The sequence below is a fragment of the Coffea eugenioides genome, chromosome 10, assembly GCF_003713205.1.
Source record: "Coffea eugenioides isolate CCC68of chromosome 10, Ceug_1.0, whole genome shotgun sequence".
NCBI classification, from domain to species: domain Eukaryota; kingdom Viridiplantae; phylum Streptophyta; class Magnoliopsida; order Gentianales; family Rubiaceae; genus Coffea; species Coffea eugenioides.
In genome coordinates this window covers 1,025,531-1,044,203 of record NC_040044.1, presented here as the reverse complement: position 1 = coordinate 1,044,203, position 18,673 = coordinate 1,025,531, and the positions used below count along the sequence as shown (strand labels likewise).

Below are 18,673 nucleotides of genomic sequence, written 5' to 3'. Positions count from 1 at the left end.
GGGGTGGGGATTAAAAAAAGTGAAAAACAGAGTAGGAGAGATTTTAGAGCAAGGGAGGGGGATGAGATGGGGAGGGATTCCCCGCCGCCATCCCTATTTATGAGGATTCATAAACACCATAAATCTCCACCCATTACCGTATCACGTGAACTCTATAATTTTTGGTTCAGCTGAACGGACAGCCACAAGGCACGGCCCCAGAAATTGTGTATTAATTTCCTGTTGGGTAAGGGTCTGGAAAACTCGTCTTGCATTAGGTGTGGAACGTCCAACAACTCAATCCTCCAAAACCAAATTAACACTGGTACAGTTATGACTTGCATTGTCTAACCCTCTCTGGAAAACTCCCTCCCTGCTTCTTCTGCTCTCCTGATTTCAAGAAAGGCCACAAGTGCACGACCTAGTTATATATGTCCGACGACAGCGTAATTTATTTGCTAGTACCATCCAAAGAACTAGCAAGTGCCCCCATTTGTCTGACCTACTGGGGAAGAATGACACCTATGGTCCTGTGATGAAATATTGCCGTCCTATCCTATATAGTCCTGTAATGAAATATTGTCCTAGTTAAAAATGAATTTGATTGTCTAGAAGATGCCATCAAGGGACCTCCAAAGGTCAAATGATTTTCTGGAAAACGAGCCCTCTAGCTGCACAGCCCTGCAAATGCTTTACACAGCCATTACTACAGTGACCCCTTCCTTAGTCGGCTAATGACATCCCAGGATTAGAATTGTTCCACGTTGTATCAAACAAATTTCCAAAATTAAATGACACCTAGTTTTCTGATCTTATTAATGTGATCCGTCCTTGCATCAACTAATGCACATGCAAATGTCCTGAAAACTTTGCGAAAAGCAATAATAGAAGCTATGATTGATAACTACATCTCCACGGGAATTTGTGATTATAATCCATCAGCAATCAATATTGAGCTCTTGACGGTTGACAGCCAGAATTGCCAGCGGGTTTGCTGGTAATGTCCTTGTCTACCCTTTAAATTGGCCTCTGTAACAGAAACAAGAACTCTTCCGAGAAGTGAAGCTACTAGACTTGTTCATTTTTACGTAGTGAACAGGGGGTTCTACAAAATAATTATCCTTGACACGATATTTCTACATTTCTATCTTGTTAAGACCGTGGATAATTTTCTGACGCATATTGATTGAACTCCGCCACATGATTTCTTGGTCCTATGTTTAAATAGTCAACACAAATATAAATGGTATTCTAGCATTAATTGGATTGGTTGGTCCAGAACGAGAGCCACAAAAGAAAACGTAAGTCTTGCACTACCAAGACAAGACTCACTGATGAAAGCAAGAAAGTGGTTGTCCTGAATAATGTACTACTATATGAATACTACAAGGGATTTAAGATTCCTGACCACAAGAGCCACTGGAATCCAAATTACAGTTGGGAAAACTAGTTTGTGGTTGGCCAACCATATAGACAATCATTTATTGGCGGGAAAAGACGGTCCACTTTCCCCGAGTTCTCCATGATACAAATTTCTGCCTTCCCGTGTTTGCATTCTTGGAGTTCTCAGCACAAAATCTTTGTCTTCTCCTAAGGGAGATTTTTGGTAACGGGTATGGGAGAGGTTGAACTTTTTACCGAGCAGAATTTTGAGCAAAATGCTCAAGCAGGAAAGGTTCAGACAGTAATGGACTCAAGTTCACAGAAGAAAAAGATTGTTTCAGTTTTAGGGCTGTTTGCTGCAGCAGATAAAATCGACTACATTTTGATGTTCTTTGGAAGCACCGGAGCATGCTTGCATGGAGCTGCACTTCCTGCTTTCTTTGTATTGTTCGGCCGTATGATTGACTCTTTAGGACATCTTTCTTCTAATCCTCATCAAATGGCTTCAGTGGTTTCCAAGGTACGTTTTTCATGACCTTCTAGCTTCAAGTGCTTTACTCCTGTTTCTTTCAGTCATGTGCAACGATTTGTTTAAGGTTTTCTTTTCCATTTCTAAGATGAATTTCAGAGTTTTATAAGGACACCACACCAGGTAGGTGAGGTAGCTTTTATGAGTATAGTACTCCGGCATTCAACTCAGCTTTTAACCCATGGCTACTACTGGAACCAGAGGGTATCAATTGGTAGTACAAGTGTGTTGAAGTTCTTCGGTTGAATGTCCTAATGACTCTGCTGAATTAGCTGTTAGTTAATTTATTTGCTTCATCAATCAATATAACATTAAATTTCCAGAGAATGCTTGCCTTTAGATAAAGAATGTATTGGACTAGAAACTGCTGTACGAATCAAATGTTTAGTATGTGGTCTTACACTTGATGATGGCCTTCTTAAAACTTCATGATCTGCAGTTCCATGTTTTAAGTACGGCTTCATCTCTTGCAGTATGCAGTGTACTTGGTTTATCTTGGCTTAGTTATTCTGATGTCAGCATGGATTGGTATGTCTTTTTCTTCCTTGCTTAATTTCTATTCTATGCTAATCAAGTAAGTTTTTCCAATAAAGTTAAAGTTTCCAATTTCCTTTATGGTTCCCAGGAGTTGCATGTTGGACACAAACCGGGGAAAGGCAAACAACTCGTTTGCGATTGAAGTATCTCCAGTCAGTCCTGAAGAAGAATATTAGCTTTTTTGACACTGAAGCCATGGACAAAAATTTAACTTTTCACATCTCAAGTGATGCCATACTGGTGCAAGATGCAATAGGTGACAAGGTAAATGAGGAAACCAATGAGGACAGTGTTCATAACCATTCATTGTAAATCTTTACTAGACAGCTAACAGGTCAAAATCTGCATTTGTGCAGATAGGACACAGTTTGCGTTATCTTTCTCAATTTTTTGTGGGGTTCGCCATTGGATTCTTTTCAGTATGGCAGCTTACCCTACTCACCTTAGCTGTTGTTCCACTTATAGCTATTGCAGGAGGAGCTTATACGCTGATTATGTCCACCATCTCCCAAAAGGGTGAGGCTGCTTATGCTGAAGCTGGAAAGATAGCAGAAGAGGTGAGTTACAGCTTAAAAGCATTTCCTGCTCTCTGCTCAACAGTGACATCCAAACAGAATGCTGCTAGCAGTATTCAACACGCTACTGTCCTACATATTTGGGTGTAGAAATAGCTCATTATCTTACACATTTGTATGGTACATAGAAGTAAAGGAAAGCAGATAGTGATACTTTTCAGTAGCCTCCTTTGGACTTTCTTATCCTTCGATCTACACCATTTGTCAAGCAAAATTCTGCTCCAATCTGATAATACTGCAATTTCAATCAGGCAGTTCCACGCTTGAAAACTATCTATAAAATTGTGTACTCAATCCATGATTTCCCTAGTTGACCTTTTATTCATGCTAATTGGAGTTTCATTCGGCTCGGTCAGGTCATTTCACAGGTTCGTACTGTATACTCATTTGTGGGAGAGGAAAAAGCAGCTAAAGCATACTCCATATCACTTAATAAGGCCCTCAGACTGGGGAAGAAGATTGGCATTGCCAAAGGAGTTGGTGTTGGGTTTACATATGGGCTTCTGCTTTGTGCCTGGGCATTGCTTCTGTGGTATGCTAGCATACTTGTCAGGCATCGGGACACGAATGGCGGGAAAGCATTCACGACCATCCTCAATGTGCTCTTCAGTGGATTGTAAGCCTAGTAGAAGAAAGTGCACACGTCTGTCCAGTTTGTACATCCTATTAATCGTGTTATCATTTCTCAATCTGTCTTTGCAGTGCTCTTGGTCAGGCTGCTCCAAATCTTGCTAGCATCGCCAAAGGGCGTGCAGCTGTCACTAATATCTTGAGCATGATCGAAGATGATATCGACCAACACAATAGGTCTGATGAGGGCAAAGCATTGCCAAGCGTCAATGGAGAAATCGAATTCACTGAGGTCTATTTTTCTTACCCAGCTAGACCTACTATGATCTTTGAAAATCTCAGCTTTTTAGTATCTGCTGGACAAACAATTGCAGTTGTTGGTCCTAGTGGTTCAGGAAAAAGCACCATCATCTCCCTAGTTCAACGCTTCTACGAGCCTATTTCAGGTATTTAAAGCTATTCTAGGAGAATCAATTTCCTTGAAAGCCAAAATCACACTGATTCAGTTATAACTTTTTTAAACCAATGGACATTAATTAGGACGAATATTGTTGGATGGCCATGACCTGAAGGATCTCAAATTAAATTGGTTGAGAGAACAGATGGGATTAGTTAGTCAAGAACCAGCATTGTTCGGCACAACTATAGCTGAGAACATTTTGTTCGGTAAAGAAGGTGCTAATATGGATCAAGTAATTGAAGCTGCAGTAGCTGCAAATGCGCATTCTTTTGTACAGGGACTCCCAGACGGTTACCAGTCTCAGGTAGATTGCAAAACTAGAAATTTTAACCTAGAGTAAAACGAGGTGCTATAAGATTGTAGGATATAAGTGCACACTGTATATGATCAGAATCACTTCTACACATGATCCTTGGAGTTCATTGAATTAGGCATATTTATATACCACAAAGGCCAAATTTGATATATTTTGACTTCTATAGGATATAAATTTTTCATAGATTTGAAACCATTATGGTTTCATTCAAGTAACCCTTGACCTTGCCAGTCTTTACAAGTTCTGTAGCATTCTGTTGACTGTAGGTGGGAGAAGGGGGCACTCAGCTCTCTGGAGGACAAAAACAGAGAATTGCCATTGCAAGAGCAGTATTAAGAAACCCAAAGATATTACTTCTGGATGAGGCAACAAGTGCCCTTGATGCAGAATCTGAGATGATTGTTCAGCAGGCACTGGATACAGTCATGTTTGGCCGGACAACCATTATTGTTGCGCACAGGTTATCTACAATTCGAGATGCTGATAAGATAATTGTCCTAAGACATGGTCAAGTTGCCGAAATGGGTTCTCATGAAGAACTGATGTCCAGCGGAGGAGATTATGCATCACTGGTGAGCTTGCAAGTGTCAGAACACTCAAAAGATCTAAGCGTCGAAGATCCGGTGAAAACTTCAGTGTTTTCTAGCTTTAGAGAAGACCCCAAAGTTACTAACCATCAGGAGGAGTCTAAGGATATTACCGCAGGAGATTTGCATTCAAACAGAGAAGGCAGAAAACTACAAGACTTGAATTCCTCTCCATCAATATGGCAATTGATCAAACTAAATGCACCAGAATGGCCATATGCTGTATTTGGATCAATTGGTGCAGCACTGGCCGGTATGGAAGCTCCTCTATTTGCACTTGGAATCACTTATATCTTGACTGCTTTCTATGCTCAGGATGATACCCGAATTACACAAGAAGTTCACCGCGTTTCACTCATATTTCTGGGAATAGCTCTTCTAAACATCCCCATATATCTGTTGCAACACTATTTCTACACATTGATGGGGGAGCGTCTCACTACTCGAGTGCGCCTGCGAATGTTCTCAGGTTCTTTTCGATTCTGATAAGATGATATTCCTGTATATTTAACTAGGCTTCACATTTATTAGTTCTGAATTTCAGCTATCTTGTCCAATGAGATTGGCTGGTTTGATATGGATGAAAATAGTACTGGCTCACTCATGTCAAAGTTAGCAGCAGATGCAACATTAGTACGGAGTGCACTAGCTGACCGGCTATCAACAATCGTCCAAAATGTAGCACTTACAGTGACTTCATTTGTAATTGCATTTACCCTGAGTTGGCGCATTGCAGCAGTTATCATCGCCACATTTCCTCTACTGATTGGAGCTTCCATTGCTGAGGTAATAACTCTTTAGACGATCTTCCCCTTGTAATATGCTTTCACTCCATCAACCATGTATTTGCAATGCATATTCAATCATATCATGAAGTCGCAAAGATTAGTACATGTAAAAATTCTGGGTCTTAAATTCATATTCTTCTCTTTAGCAACAATTTCTGAAAGGATTTGGAGGTAACTATGCCGCTGCTTACCATCGAGCTACTGCCTTAGCCCGTGAAGCAATTGTAAACATACGGACTGTTGCTGCATTTGGTGCTGAAGAGCGGATATCAAACCGATTTATATCTGAGTTGAGTGGACCAAACAGGCAAGCTCTTCTGCGTGGCCATATATCAGGTCTTGGTTATGGATTGACTCAGTTATTTGCGTTTTGCTCATATGCTCTTGGCCTTTGGTATGCATCTGTTCTGATTGAACAGAAGAGCTCAAACTTTGGTGATATTATCAAGTCTTTCATGGTTTTGATTGTCACTGCCTTTGCAGTGGCAGAGACACTTGCTCTGGCACCTGACATTGTAAAGGGATCACAAGCACTTGGTTCAGTTTTTAATATTCTTCACAGGAAGACAGCAATAAACTCTGATGATCCCACTGCAAGAATAGCATCAAAAATCAGAGGAGATATTGAGTTCAGGAATATCAACTTTCAGTACCCAGCAAGGCCTCGTATTACTATATTCGAGAACTTGAATCTGAAAATAACAGCAGGGAGGAGTTTGGCAGTAGTGGGTCAAAGTGGTTCAGGAAAGAGTACTGTAATTTCTCTAGTAATGAGATTTTATGATCCTACATCAGGCACGGTACTGATAGACGGATTTGACATCAAGAGTTATAACTTGAAATCTTTAAGACTAAGTATTGGTCTAGTGCAGCAAGAGCCAGTACTATTTTCTACTACCATATATGAGAACATTAGATATGGCAATGAAATGGCATCAGAAATTGAGATAATGAAAGCTGCCAAAGCGGCAAATGCTCACGGATTCGTCAGCAGGATGCCTAATGGATACCATACTCAAGTTGGTGAAAAAGGGGTGCAATTATCAGGTGGGCAGAAGCAGAGGGTGGCAATTGCTAGAGCAATACTAAAAGATCCATCAATCCTTCTTTTGGATGAAGCAACTAGTGCTTTGGATGCAGCAGCTGAAATGCAGGTTCAAGAAGCTCTTGATAAGCTAATGGAAGGAAGGACAACAATTTTAGTTGCACATAGATTGTCCACAATACATGAGGCTGACAATATTGCAGTTTTGCAACATGGCAAAGTGGTGGAAATTGGCAGCCATAAGCAGCTCATAAGCAGACCTGAAGGCATCTATTCTCAGTTAGTTAGCCTACAGCAGGAAAAAGGGGCACGAGTCCCTGCAGCACAATAGCTTGTGGATGAAACAACATGACATACCCACTAAAGTCAACAAAAAATTAGACTACTTTAGATGCTCAATGAACCAAGTTTCATATGCTTAATGAACCAAGTTTCATAGAAAATGATTTCTCTGGAGCTTCTTTTTTTTTTTTTTTTCTATTTTTGAGTAAACTTTGTTTATCAGATTTCATTTTACACGTGGTTATACAAGTATATATTTTGTATATGCTGTCTTCTTTTCTTTATTGTAAAAGTATTTTGTAAGGTTTTTGAAATTGTCAAAGATTATAGTTCTCGAATTAAAGAACTTGTTATTTAGATATAGAAGAGGAACATCTATACATACAGTAAAGTACAACACCATGATCACCTTGGAATTAAACTTCAAGTTAGAATTGATTTCGAATCTTAGGAGACCATCTGGCATGGTTTATTCTTCTTGCTCTAGTATTATTCCATGTTGGACCTCCTCGGATTACAAAACGAAACATGCTTGTCAAAATGAAGAAATAATTAAGGCAGCAAGTGAACAAATTTTAGCATGGTTTATGACCCTAGTTGAAGCTCATATTGTATTGATCACGTTAAACGATTCTAGCCTTCTGAGGTCGGACTACAATAGCTGGTTCAAGAAACTAGATTTGCACCTATGAGCCATCAATTTAGCCAGGGACACTTATGATCATTGGTTTTGCTCAACTTTGTAGGCCTTTTTTTTTTTTTGGAGGGGGGTTTCTCAAGCAAGTTCTCGGAGTATTAAAAGTTCTTGGTTTGTCCTACAGCCCATTTTAAGAAATACACAAAATGAGGCTTCTTCACAATTTTCCTCGTCACTCCTCCCTACTGAACGTCATATTTTTTCCCAGGTTTATGAAGTGGAGTGGCACGATTTACTTATTTTAACGAACATGGTCCATTGGGTGATTTCAAAATACTTTGTCCTTTAACCAAATACCGTTTTCCCTTCTATCCTTCCTTCATCCATCATCCCACAAAAATTGTTGGAATTTATAATTCATTAATTGAAGGTGTGAACCAATTAAGATAATAGAATACATATTTAATATTCCCAGAGAGAAATGAGAGTCATTATTTTAAACAAATCCTGCTGTTACAACTCAAATTAAAAGCCAAATAATTTTTCAAAAAAAAAAAAAAAACCCTCTCAAGTCTGAATAAAATCTTGCCCGATTTAAGAAGGGATAAGTTTTAGAATTCAGCGTTTTGCCACTTCAAACTTCAGCTCAAGTTCGGCGCTACGTTTCTTTTTGGGTTTTCAATACGAAACAGTGAAGTCCCCAAGTCCTCCACACGAGTCTAGACTCCACATGGAACGATAAGTTTATCATCATTTAAGACACTTTTTTCATGTAACAGAACCACACCACCAAGCCAGAGTGGGGAGAGGAAGAGGCTGCCTTCCCTGAATAAAGTCATCTTCTGTGGGCACTGCAACAATTTTATGGAAAAAATCTTTTAATCTTTCATATCCTTAAAACTTTGGGGATCAGACAATTAAATTCCGCCCACCGAGATTTAAGAATTGCACTCATATTATAAATAGTACTCGGTCATCAAAAACGGATCAAATAAATAAAATTTTTGTACTAATGATGCCATATGACGGGAAGAAGTCAAGAGCAACTTCTACATACACGGGAAGAAGAAAATGGATACAAGTTCAAACAACCAAACAAGAGGAAAAAGAAGTGGGCGGAAGGTTGGGAAGGGAACAAAGCAATTAAAATTATAAAGGAAAAAAGGAGAGGAAAAAGTATGGAAAATGAAAATCTACAGAAAACTAAGTTATGGACTTGTTACATTGGAAGTGTGTATACTATGTGCAAAGCAGAAGACAAGCAGCCTCAACCACAATGACCATCAGTTCCATCCAACCATCTTCATGAAAGGAATGGTCAAACACCAAGCGTCAAATTCTGATGGAATCATATTTCTCACCCATTGCACCACCTTTTTGTTTCTGAAATTCAATATACCGTAACGTGCAGGCAAAGAAAGCATCCGAAGCTGGATCTGGTGTCGCTGTATCACTCTGCATCTCAGTTTTTATTAATTCTATAAGACCCTGAATTGCTGCACTTGTTATCTGGGGGTTCCCCTTTTCGAAAAAATAAAGATACCTGAAACATCACAGGAGGAAATTTAGTCGCCCATTCAGCATCAAAGTGCAAATTCTTTGTTTTTTTGTGTAAATGACATGCTTCATCACCAATGGATCAACGCACTTATTCAGTATTTCAACAAAGAGTGTAACTGGTCCACCAGTGCCCCTTGTAACGTTGGCCATTTGTTGTGCAGCATTTGCAATCCTGAGAGATCGCTTGAGGCAAAGTAAAACCCTATCATCAAGAGAACACCGGCACATCATGTCCAATTATGCCTAAAAATCAATTTAAACCTGATACACACTGGAATATTTTAAAAAATTTTGGAACGGGATAAAATAACAAGAGCATGATCCAGTTACACTATCTTGGTATGCACATGACAACTTAAAAACAAAGAAATATTAGTCCACAGCAGGCACCTTTCTCCGTCCTTGATTCCATCTTGATCATCAACCCAAAAGAGGTGTGAACAGGCATAAACTGCCCGACACTGATCAGGTTTCTTCAAAAGCTTTGCTGAATACTGAAAAAAAATATATCATTAGGCCAGGATTTACAGCTACCAGTTCACAAACGAATTATTGTCTACATTGGTCCTACCCCAGTGGCCTTGTGTGTTAGAGTATCCCTATTCTCCACACCAAATGCATTCATCCTCTGAAGAGTCCCAATAATTAGGTGTATAGAAGTCACCTGGGCTTTAGAATCCTTTCACCAAATAGCGAGAATACATGTTAAAACCAAACTTTGATAGGCAACCTGATCAGAGACATTTGGCTGAGATATTTGCTCGACTACACAAGAAGAAAACAATAACTGAGCAGTTACCGCAACTTCTTCCTCATATAATACAAATGCTTGTGTGAAAAATTCATAAGCAACTGGCTCAAGATCACAGTCATTGGCAGCCTGGGGACAACATGTAGAAAAGATCAAAACAAAGGATATATCCAGTATCAATAATCGTTAGAGAGCAAACTAAAAACAAAAAGATTCCTCTAAGCTAGCTATGTCTTAAAGGGGCTTATATAGAGTTACATCCTGAACTTGAGTAAAATTTTCCTAAGGTCAAATTAAGACAGGTTGCACAAGAGCATTTAAATCTAAGGCAAGATACATAGCATGGGATATTTTCTTTTATACCCAATTGTACGTGAACACTCGATAAAAGCCTGTACCAATTGTATTATTATTACTGCTTCAATATATTGAGAAATATTGCAATCCAAAATCAGGGATCCTCATTCTACGTTCCTCTAGACCTGAACATTAGTCAATGACACAAAAAGCCTTTCCTCCAACCTGTAAAATCACTCAGATGGTAACTCAGTACTTTGGCACTAGTACTGCCTTGAGAAAAATAGGTAATACAAGAATTACCATACCACAATGCAAAGCATTTGTAGTTCATTTTGTCTAGCACTAATATTTATTAGTCCTTGTACAATATCAACTTCCAACAAAGTTTTCTCAACTAATCTTCCACAGCCTAGACATAGTCAAAGCTTTACCTCAGCACACTGTAAGTACAATCTCAATGCCAGTTCAGGAGACGGAACATTTGAGAGTGCCTCAATTATCTGCAATGTAATACAAATTGTAATTGACACTCAGAAAAGAAATCAATAATTGATTTGACAAAATAGATGAGGCTAACTCGTCATCTTACCAAAAATAAAAAAAAATAAAAACTTATAATACAGTTATCTGATACCATTTTGACACATTAACTGGGCTACACATTAAATGAACCCTCAAATTGCAGACAAACAAAATAAGAACAAGATTGAGATGCAGCTATAGACCAGTCTGCAACAAAAATCTTGACCACATTTGCATAAATGACCAAATACTTGGGCTAAAAAGATCTCAAAATAAAGCAATCTAAAACGATAATACTTTGTCAACACCCATAAGGAATTTAGCGAAAGCACAATCTGTTGGCCAATGTATCATATTATGCAACACAAATATGAACAAATATCCCCAATTAGATGACAATGAAGACCAGTTTCAGTACAAAGTTAGAAATCATCATAGATGACTTAAGCAAGATTACCTGATTCAGGAGCTGAAATATTTTCCTTGGAGTTGCTGGGACCTCTTCTCCAGCAACTTCTCCATCTAGTCCTTGCAATCGCCTAACCAACTAAACCAACAAAAGTACATAAAAATTTAGCTTGAATCTGCACCACTCTCTCCTGAGAAACAGTGAAATATCTTAAAGGTTATAATAAAACACCTTTTTATTAAGAAACAGTACAAAATCTGTGGAATTCACATTGCAAAATAAATAAATAAATAGGTAAAACTGAAGGATGTATGTTGATGCAAGAAGATTATAGCAAACCAGAGAACTTAAGTTGACCCAAAAAAGAGCTTCCATATTTTTGCAGTAATATGTGTGCACAAGCGTAGCTGCAACTCTATGTAGCATGTGCATGCTAGTTCTACAAAAGGAAATTGCACGTCCTAATGGCTTTTTTTTTTTTCTAATTATCATGAAAATCCATAAGCTTTCCAACTAGCTAATTAGAACTCAAGTTATACTATAACATTATTGATGGTCAATAACCCAATTAAGATGTTCAAAGAAGAAGCGTGATCTATCATGCATAAATTACTTTCCCTAATTATATTATGAAATTAATGGAAGCCACGTTCAGATTTTGGCTGATATATAAGTATAAAATATAGGGAACAAGATATCGTGCCTTTTTGCTAGCTACTGATACTGAAACATGCAAGTCCATACTAAGCATGTTACTGGCTGTGACTTTAAGCAACAGTTCAAGTTCAGGGGAAACCAACATATCTCAATTTCAGCCCAGCTTCAGAATATTGTGTTTATGAAAGCAAATCAAGAAGCTCCTCAAAGAGGTGCTAACACATTTTCCAGATCCACGATTTCTGAACTAAGTTTTGATACAAAATTCAGCTATCCTGAATCCAAATATATTCAGCATTCACAAACAAGTCCCCAATCCACAAAAGAACTAACCTTGAGGGCAGAAAAAACAAGAGGTGGAACTGTAAAAGGCAAGCGCTTTGGACCTCCAGCCATGATATGCTTTCTCACGGTACATATTATCTGATAAAGGTTTAAAAAGAATAAAGAGAGGAGGAGGAAATTCCAAATGAGCAGGAAAAGCAGAAGAATAACTGAATCTGACAAAGTACAATAGACATAATCCAAACTGAAACAGCATTGAAGTATAACTCATTAAGTAGGAAACAGGTGTAAACAAATGTTTATCATATGTACAATCTGTGAAAAAAACCATGACCATCATAATGTAAGAGCAAAATGTTTTCTAACGAGACAGCTGAAGTGGATGAAATAAGAAGCCAATTTCCCAGTCATCTCAGTAGCCCACCCCCAGAGAGAGAGGCAGATGGAGAGAGAGTGGAGGAGCATGAGGCCGACACTCTTTTGACCATCAAGACACTATTAAAGCCCTTTTGGGAGCACAATGCCTTTTGGAGATGCATCTCACATTCAGATAACCAAATTCAAGCTTCATCAGTCTATACTTGACCCAAATTACTAATGCTACAAATGCTTATAAAGTACAACCAGATTTGCCATAAACTCTTTCATAATGGAAGTTAATTTGGTTCAGGCACCATGATCCCAAACGACCTCTTAGTTACGAGTCAGAAAATTAGGACTTTACACTTACTATTTATCCATTCGAGTATCATCAATTGGAGAAAAAAGAACAGCTCAACTTAAGGAAAGCAATTAATCAAATTCTCAGTTTCGCACCTGTAACATCTCCTCCGGGTCATCATTATATAGCATATGTACAAGTCGAGCCACAGAATTCTGCTCCTCCTTGAAATCCTCCTCGTCGAGCTATTTTGAAACCATAATAAATGAAGTCAACTGAAGAATAAAGGATAGACACGACAGAGAGAAACAAAGACAACAAGTCCTGAATATTCTTGTGTTAGTCTCTCAGGCTCTTTGGGACAAATCTCAATGAAACCCTCAAAATAAAAATGATACAGATTAGCCCCCTGAATTTTATGATTTATACTGGGGCAGCCTCTGAAACACCCTCCAGCTTTGGAGATAGAGACAGAGAGGCTAATTAGGCTAGCAATGAAAGGGGATGGTGCAGATGCTAAGTAACATAAACTCAGGTATTGAGCTTAAACCACTAACAAGAGATGTAGTTGAAGAGCTGCATGGTACAGTATGAAGTTTAGGAAGCAAGTACATCCTGTTGAACTTAAAACAATTATAGAGAGACTTCTTATGAAAATCAGGGTGCTTATCCAGAGAAAAATGTAAACAAACCATTGACAAGTACAGTGAAGAACTACTGACAAAAATTATATAGATTGATCCCCACTTATGATGTTAACAAAAACTGAATGTAATCTAAAGTTCCATGTACCTCATCAGCTAAAGTACCATCTATATCCTTGATAAGCCCTTTTATCAACTCAAACAAAACATCAACCTGCATCCAATGGAAATATTTTAGGTTCATACGAAAATAGACAACCTAAAATTAAGAAGCCTTACCTTCTCAGCAGTCGAGACACACGTGTTGTACTTCATAATACTTTGGATAAGAACCATGGCCATGATTTTATTAGTCCCAGCATCAAGATGATCCATGACACGCGGATAATTGGAAAGAGTGAGAGCTGTGTCAATATCATTGTATTTCTCTAACGGTGCAGTTAAAAGAGCAACTACTTGCTTTGTCGCCTTATTATCTTCGAGCTTTGGGCTCCCAGAAAGTTTCTTGACACATGCTCCCTGTCAATCATGAAAAGCATAGACAGAACCAAATAAAAATTCCCCTTTTTATTCAATCAGTTTGCCACAAACCCGATGCCCACCCTCCCCCCAGAACCTCTATGCTTGTCAAACATGTTTGTGAGAGTGACGGCACGTGTCTGCTTGTAGGCACATGCATGAACAAGCGTGAGCCTTGCGCAGACATCCTAGCAACATTTGATTATATATTACAGTGTTTATACTACTAAAGCAATTTAGTGATACAAATTAACCTCGCGGCAAACAAATTTTACTAACCCAACAAACTGACAGTTGCCACATGGCTACCCGGAATAATCTCGGTCACTTCTTCACCTCAAGTTGAATGTAGTATACAAAATTAATGTTGCCCAAATTGTTCTCTTTCCTAAGTCATTTAGCACACAAATTCACCAAAAAAATTTTGTTACTGTTCCTACTGGAAAAGAGACTAACCAGAACTTGATCTACATAGTCAAGACGATCCGAATGAACTCTGAGAGCAAATGTCAGAAGGGAGACATACAAGGAAATGGCCCCAACAACTGGCATTTCCACCTGTGCTTCAATCACCTGATACCAATTGACCAGTCAAAAAGAAGCAAAATTCATGAGTGCCATACAGTTTTCGCTCCTTGAAAAGACTATTAACATGATCAACAGTAAACTCGTTTCAAGGCTATATACTGCTATAAAAGCCAAGATTTTCTAACCATATAAACCATTATGCTATTAGCAAGATGTTTAAGTAGGAAATCACAACAGTCTATTCTAAATCTCATCCTCTGTGGGTGCAACAAGACAATCAAGTTGGATATTAGAATTGCAATAATCAGACAAAGTCAAAGTCATACCTTGCCAATGGCATTGCTTAACTTGGCAAATGCTTCTACTTGTAGGAATTCAGGTAAAACCTGGATATATTAAGGGAACTGATCAATGGGATTCAAAGCCAAGAACAGTAAATAAAGAAAATCAGTTACTTACTTCTGCACTAGAAGCAGCATAGTTTGACAATCTGTCCATCAGTTGTGATAACACTGTCTTAATGTCAACTGCAGGCTAACAATCAAAATTGTACCATATTAGTCGAAAGTACTCGAGGAACTACTAATTGCAACAAAACTTTGTCCACAATATTTTTAGTAAAGATATAATCAATGAGCCTTTTGTGCTATGAATGAACAATATCTTTTCAGAAGTTAAGAGCCATAAATCTAAACACCAGTGTTCCTATCCATAAGTGAGCTCATACATATTCTTCAGAAGCAGCCTGATAAGGACTAAATCACTTTTTACATCCATTCAGAACAGTAAATGTAGACAACTAAAATGTCTGGAAAGTGAAATACAGGCACAAGAAAGTTTCAAAAGCAGAAGTCTCAGGTCATATGCAAACGCACTACATACATCAAGTCCCCTGTGGGAAAAGGCAAATGGAAACCCTATATAAAAGCCAATGGAGAAGGTCAAAACCTAATCCTTCCCTAAAAGTAGTAATAGCTCGACAAGAAGGTCTGATATCACTTAAAGACCTATGGCACCAATAGCAAGATTTTTTAAGAAGGGTGCCCCTAGCATACATAGATGGGGCTGAGAAAGTATTTCAATAGGAAAAGACTGGTCACTCACTTGAAGTTGGGGAAATGCACCCAATAATGTCTCAAGAGTCTGTAGGTGATACTCATCTGGAAAGACCTGAATTATGCAGTCCATCAAATAATACTGCGCAAGCTCATCTTTACAATTGACAACCTGTTAAGAAGTTTAATTGCACACATTAGAAAAAGTTTGTCTCAGTACCATAGTCTTAAATGTCATAAACAAAAAATACCTTCCATTAACTAGATGACAAACCTGTTCCAAGACCCTTGGGAGAACAGTATCTTTGTATATTTCGAGGTCAACACCCTCTACTTGACTGAGGACATGCAAATTCTTCCCAACCTAAATTACAAAAGGTAAAGGTTGAATGCCTTCAAAAATGTTGTAAAAATTTGAAGAAGAAAACTCTTATTGCACAAGAATATTTGGTTACAAGATCACGAAGCTCGCTCCTTTCCTTGTCCAGTTTCTCTTTTACCCTGATAGGTCCCTGCAGAGCAGAAATCCCGAAAGAATGCCTCAACTCAGGATCACCAAAGCAAATGAATGTATCACAAGCACTATAACACCTGCATGGCCAAAACATGCCTTCAAGATTCATGTTCACATCCACGGCATGCAAGTATTTAGATGCCATGCATATGAAAAGGTAAAAGCCGAATCAAAGGCAAAGCACCTGATGCTGCATTCGAACCCAAAGTTTATTCATCTCAGTAAAGTTTTGAAGCACAAAATCCACAGCATCCATGACGGTATCACCATCTCTGCATGAAGAACAACTGTATCACATCTTGGAAGCAAATCAAGTATAGCACCTACTGCTAATCAACAGAACATGTACGAATGGATGTTAAACAAATTGAGTAGTTTAAATGTTGAACATCATAAGCACGTAAAAAGTGAAATTTTTGGATTAATAAGATTTGATTAGAAGAGCACACAATTATACTGATATTTTCCCTCATCAATTCCTCATCCTTAACATAGACTCAGACAACCGTTCGGTGAATTAAAAAAAAAAAAACTTGCCCAAAATTAATGTATCAAACTAAATAGAGATGGACATCCAAACTTCACAAGCATATTATCATGCTTGTCTCTGACGGCACATACAAGTACACATTTCTCAGTATGTATGCCATTAAGTATTGTTACCATCTGTAAGTCTGTCTAGGAACAGCACACATCTGAAAGCACAAACAACTACTATAATTAAAACTGTCTAACAAGAACAGATAGCAGAGTGCTCAAACCCAACCAAATAAACTCAAAAGCCTTACTAACAAGAACAGATAGCTGAATGCTTATACCCAAGCAAATAAACACAAAAGCCTTACCCTTCATACTCAGAGCCAATATCTGGTAACTTATCTCGACTAATTTGAGCCAAATAACTCCTCAAAAAGAGCCCACGTATTGGATGCTGAACACTGCGGCACATTTCAACAAGGTCCTTAAGAACATCCTTTGCCGGAGCCTCCTTTGATTTGATGTAAACAGATCCTACTGTACACAAAAGATACCTGAGAGATTAAGAAAGTGAGCTCCATCATGCCCTTGGATAGTCAAATAGTGAAAACGCCAAATCATGTTTAAGAACATTAAATACACAAAAGGAGAAAAAAGAAAGAATAAATATCCAAAAACTATCTCCCCAGATAAAATTTTAATGTAACTCTATTTCCAGAAAAAGCCAACCCTTCATCAGTCCAATGGTCAAAACTACGTCGTGATAAGTAAGCTAGCGGCTTATAACCAACTCAAGTGTAGGCAAGGTCTTGATTCTCTAGTAGTAATTGATGTGTGTTTTAAGATTTCCAATGAATGAATTCTCAAATGCCAGATTAATCCAGAATTTCAACTAGAGAAATTGGCACTTTTTTTGTATGATAACTCTGACAATATTAGCCACCTAGAATACTGCCTATCCAACAAGTGCCTGCATACAAGGATATCAGAAACAGTAAAAAGTCAACCCATCTTTTTAAAATTTTTTACTAGCAAGGAAGGAGTGGGACTTAAAAAGCGGGGAGGGGAAAGGGGGATTGGAACCCAGGACCTCTAATTTCTGAAGCCTTAACACATATTACTTTTTAAAAAAAAAAAGATTTTTGGTAAAATTATGGGATTAAAGAACAGCAGAAGTATTTACAAGACAGAATGGAAATGAACGAGTTTTAGTGCAGCAAATTTATTAAAAAAAAATCCAATTATTCTTAAACATGATAAAGAAAAGAAAAGTAAAAACATGATCAGAGAAAATCGCTGCAGGAAACTTACAGCCGAGGTAAAACATTGCCAGCATGTTGGACAAGTTCATAAAGGTCAACGACGGAACAACCATGTCTATCCTCATCCTTGAAGAACATTTCAAGCCTCCGCAATTCATCAAAAGCTCGCATATCTTTCGCATAAACAAAAATAACAAAACAAAATTTCAAATCCAAAGCTATGATTAGAATGAAAAAAAATTTTAAAAAAAAAAAAAAAGGAAAGAGGCAATGAATCAATCAGAATAATGGAGAATTACAAAGCTCGTAGTATTTGTGAGGTGAAAGTCTGGAAGTTCGAAGCTCAGACAAAAGTTGCGCGGAGTACTTAAGTGCTTCTCTCAGATTATTGGACTCCTAATATCAAAAACAAATTGAATCGATGCCAATTACATGACCGCAAATTTGATTAAGGAAGTTAGGGTTATTAAAGTATATGATACATTATAGGAATTTACCACAGCACGATGCAGGTAAAAGGCGTTGTGTTGAATCCCGGCGATGCCTTCAGCTAGCCATTTCTCTTCGTCTTCGATTCCGTCAGCAATCATCATTTTTTTCACTCCCTTTACCCCTCCACTCTCAGCTGATTCAGTTCCACCTCTGTTTCGAGAATTTCTTAGCTGGCTAGCTGAAACTAACCAACGACGTCTATTGGCTTTTTTTAAAAAAAAAAAATTTACTCAAATACCTGTGTACTATTGTCATTATTGACAACTCATCGACCCGTATATCCCCCGACCCGGAAATAAATCCGTGTATAAACATTTACTATCTTTTTTTTTTTTTTCGGTTGCTTGCC

General features: G+C 38.1%; 2 protein-coding genes across 3 annotated transcripts; one reads left to right on the top strand and one right to left on the bottom strand.

Moving 5' to 3' along the window:
* Positions 1-1,362: 1,362 nt before the first annotated feature.
* LOC113749327 (ABC transporter B family member 13-like) lies at positions 1,363-7,327 on the top strand. Of its 2 annotated transcripts, none has more exons than XM_027293020.1 (10): positions 1,363-1,882; positions 2,365-2,419; positions 2,517-2,692; positions 2,785-2,985; positions 3,360-3,619; positions 3,706-4,019; positions 4,114-4,337; positions 4,616-5,405; positions 5,481-5,722; positions 5,871-7,327. In XM_027293020.1, exons 1-10 carry the CDS (start codon positions 1,595-1,597, stop codon positions 7,098-7,100), a joined length of 3,780 nt encoding a protein of 1,259 aa, XP_027148821.1. In that variant the 5' UTR covers positions 1,363-1,594; the 3' UTR covers positions 7,101-7,327. The 2 variants fall into 2 exon arrangements, with proteins under 2 accessions (XP_027148821.1, XP_027148822.1); XM_027293021.1 differs by having other exon boundaries at positions 1,812-1,882; positions 2,331-2,419.
* A 1,330-nt stretch (positions 7,328-8,657) lies between these two features.
* LOC113750066 (vacuolar protein sorting-associated protein 35B) lies at positions 8,658-18,514 on the bottom strand. The gene is made up of 22 exons (XM_027293984.1): positions 18,330-18,514; positions 18,132-18,228; positions 17,882-18,005; positions 16,939-17,124; positions 16,278-16,365; positions 16,035-16,091; positions 15,854-15,943; positions 15,629-15,751; positions 14,984-15,058; positions 14,851-14,910; positions 14,453-14,569; positions 13,757-13,996; positions 13,626-13,691; positions 12,989-13,078; positions 12,221-12,310; positions 11,279-11,368; positions 10,731-10,799; positions 10,048-10,128; positions 9,820-9,927; positions 9,639-9,742; positions 9,337-9,450; positions 8,658-9,231 (listed from the first exon to the last, which is right to left on the bottom strand). Exons 1-22 carry the CDS (start codon positions 18,423-18,425, stop codon positions 9,021-9,023), a joined length of 2,376 nt encoding a protein of 791 aa, XP_027149785.1. The 5' UTR covers positions 18,426-18,514; the 3' UTR covers positions 8,658-9,020.
* Positions 18,515-18,673: the final 159 nt, after the last annotated feature.

Coding starts and splice junctions, on each gene's coding strand:
- LOC113749327 (XM_027293020.1), top strand. CDS start 1,595: ATGGGAGAGGTTGAACTTTTTACCGAGCAGAATTTTGAGCAAAATGCT. Junction 3,620..3,705: donor AATGTGCTCTTCAGTGGATT/GTAAGCCTAGTA, acceptor CTGTCTTTGCAG/TGCTCTTGGTCAGGCTGCTC. Junction 5,406..5,480: donor GCGCCTGCGAATGTTCTCAG/GTTCTTTTCGAT, acceptor TCTGAATTTCAG/CTATCTTGTCCAATGAGATT.
- LOC113750066 (XM_027293984.1), bottom strand. CDS start 18,425: ATGATGATTGCTGACGGAATCGAAGACGAAGAGAAATGGCTAGCTGAA. Junction 9,928..10,047: donor TATATGAGGAAGAAGTTGCG/GTAACTGCTCAG, acceptor ATTTGGTGAAAG/GATTCTAAAGCCCAGGTGAC. Junction 9,451..9,638: donor GGAATCAAGGACGGAGAAAG/GTGCCTGCTGTG, acceptor TCTTGATGATAG/GGTTTTACTTTGCCTCAAGC.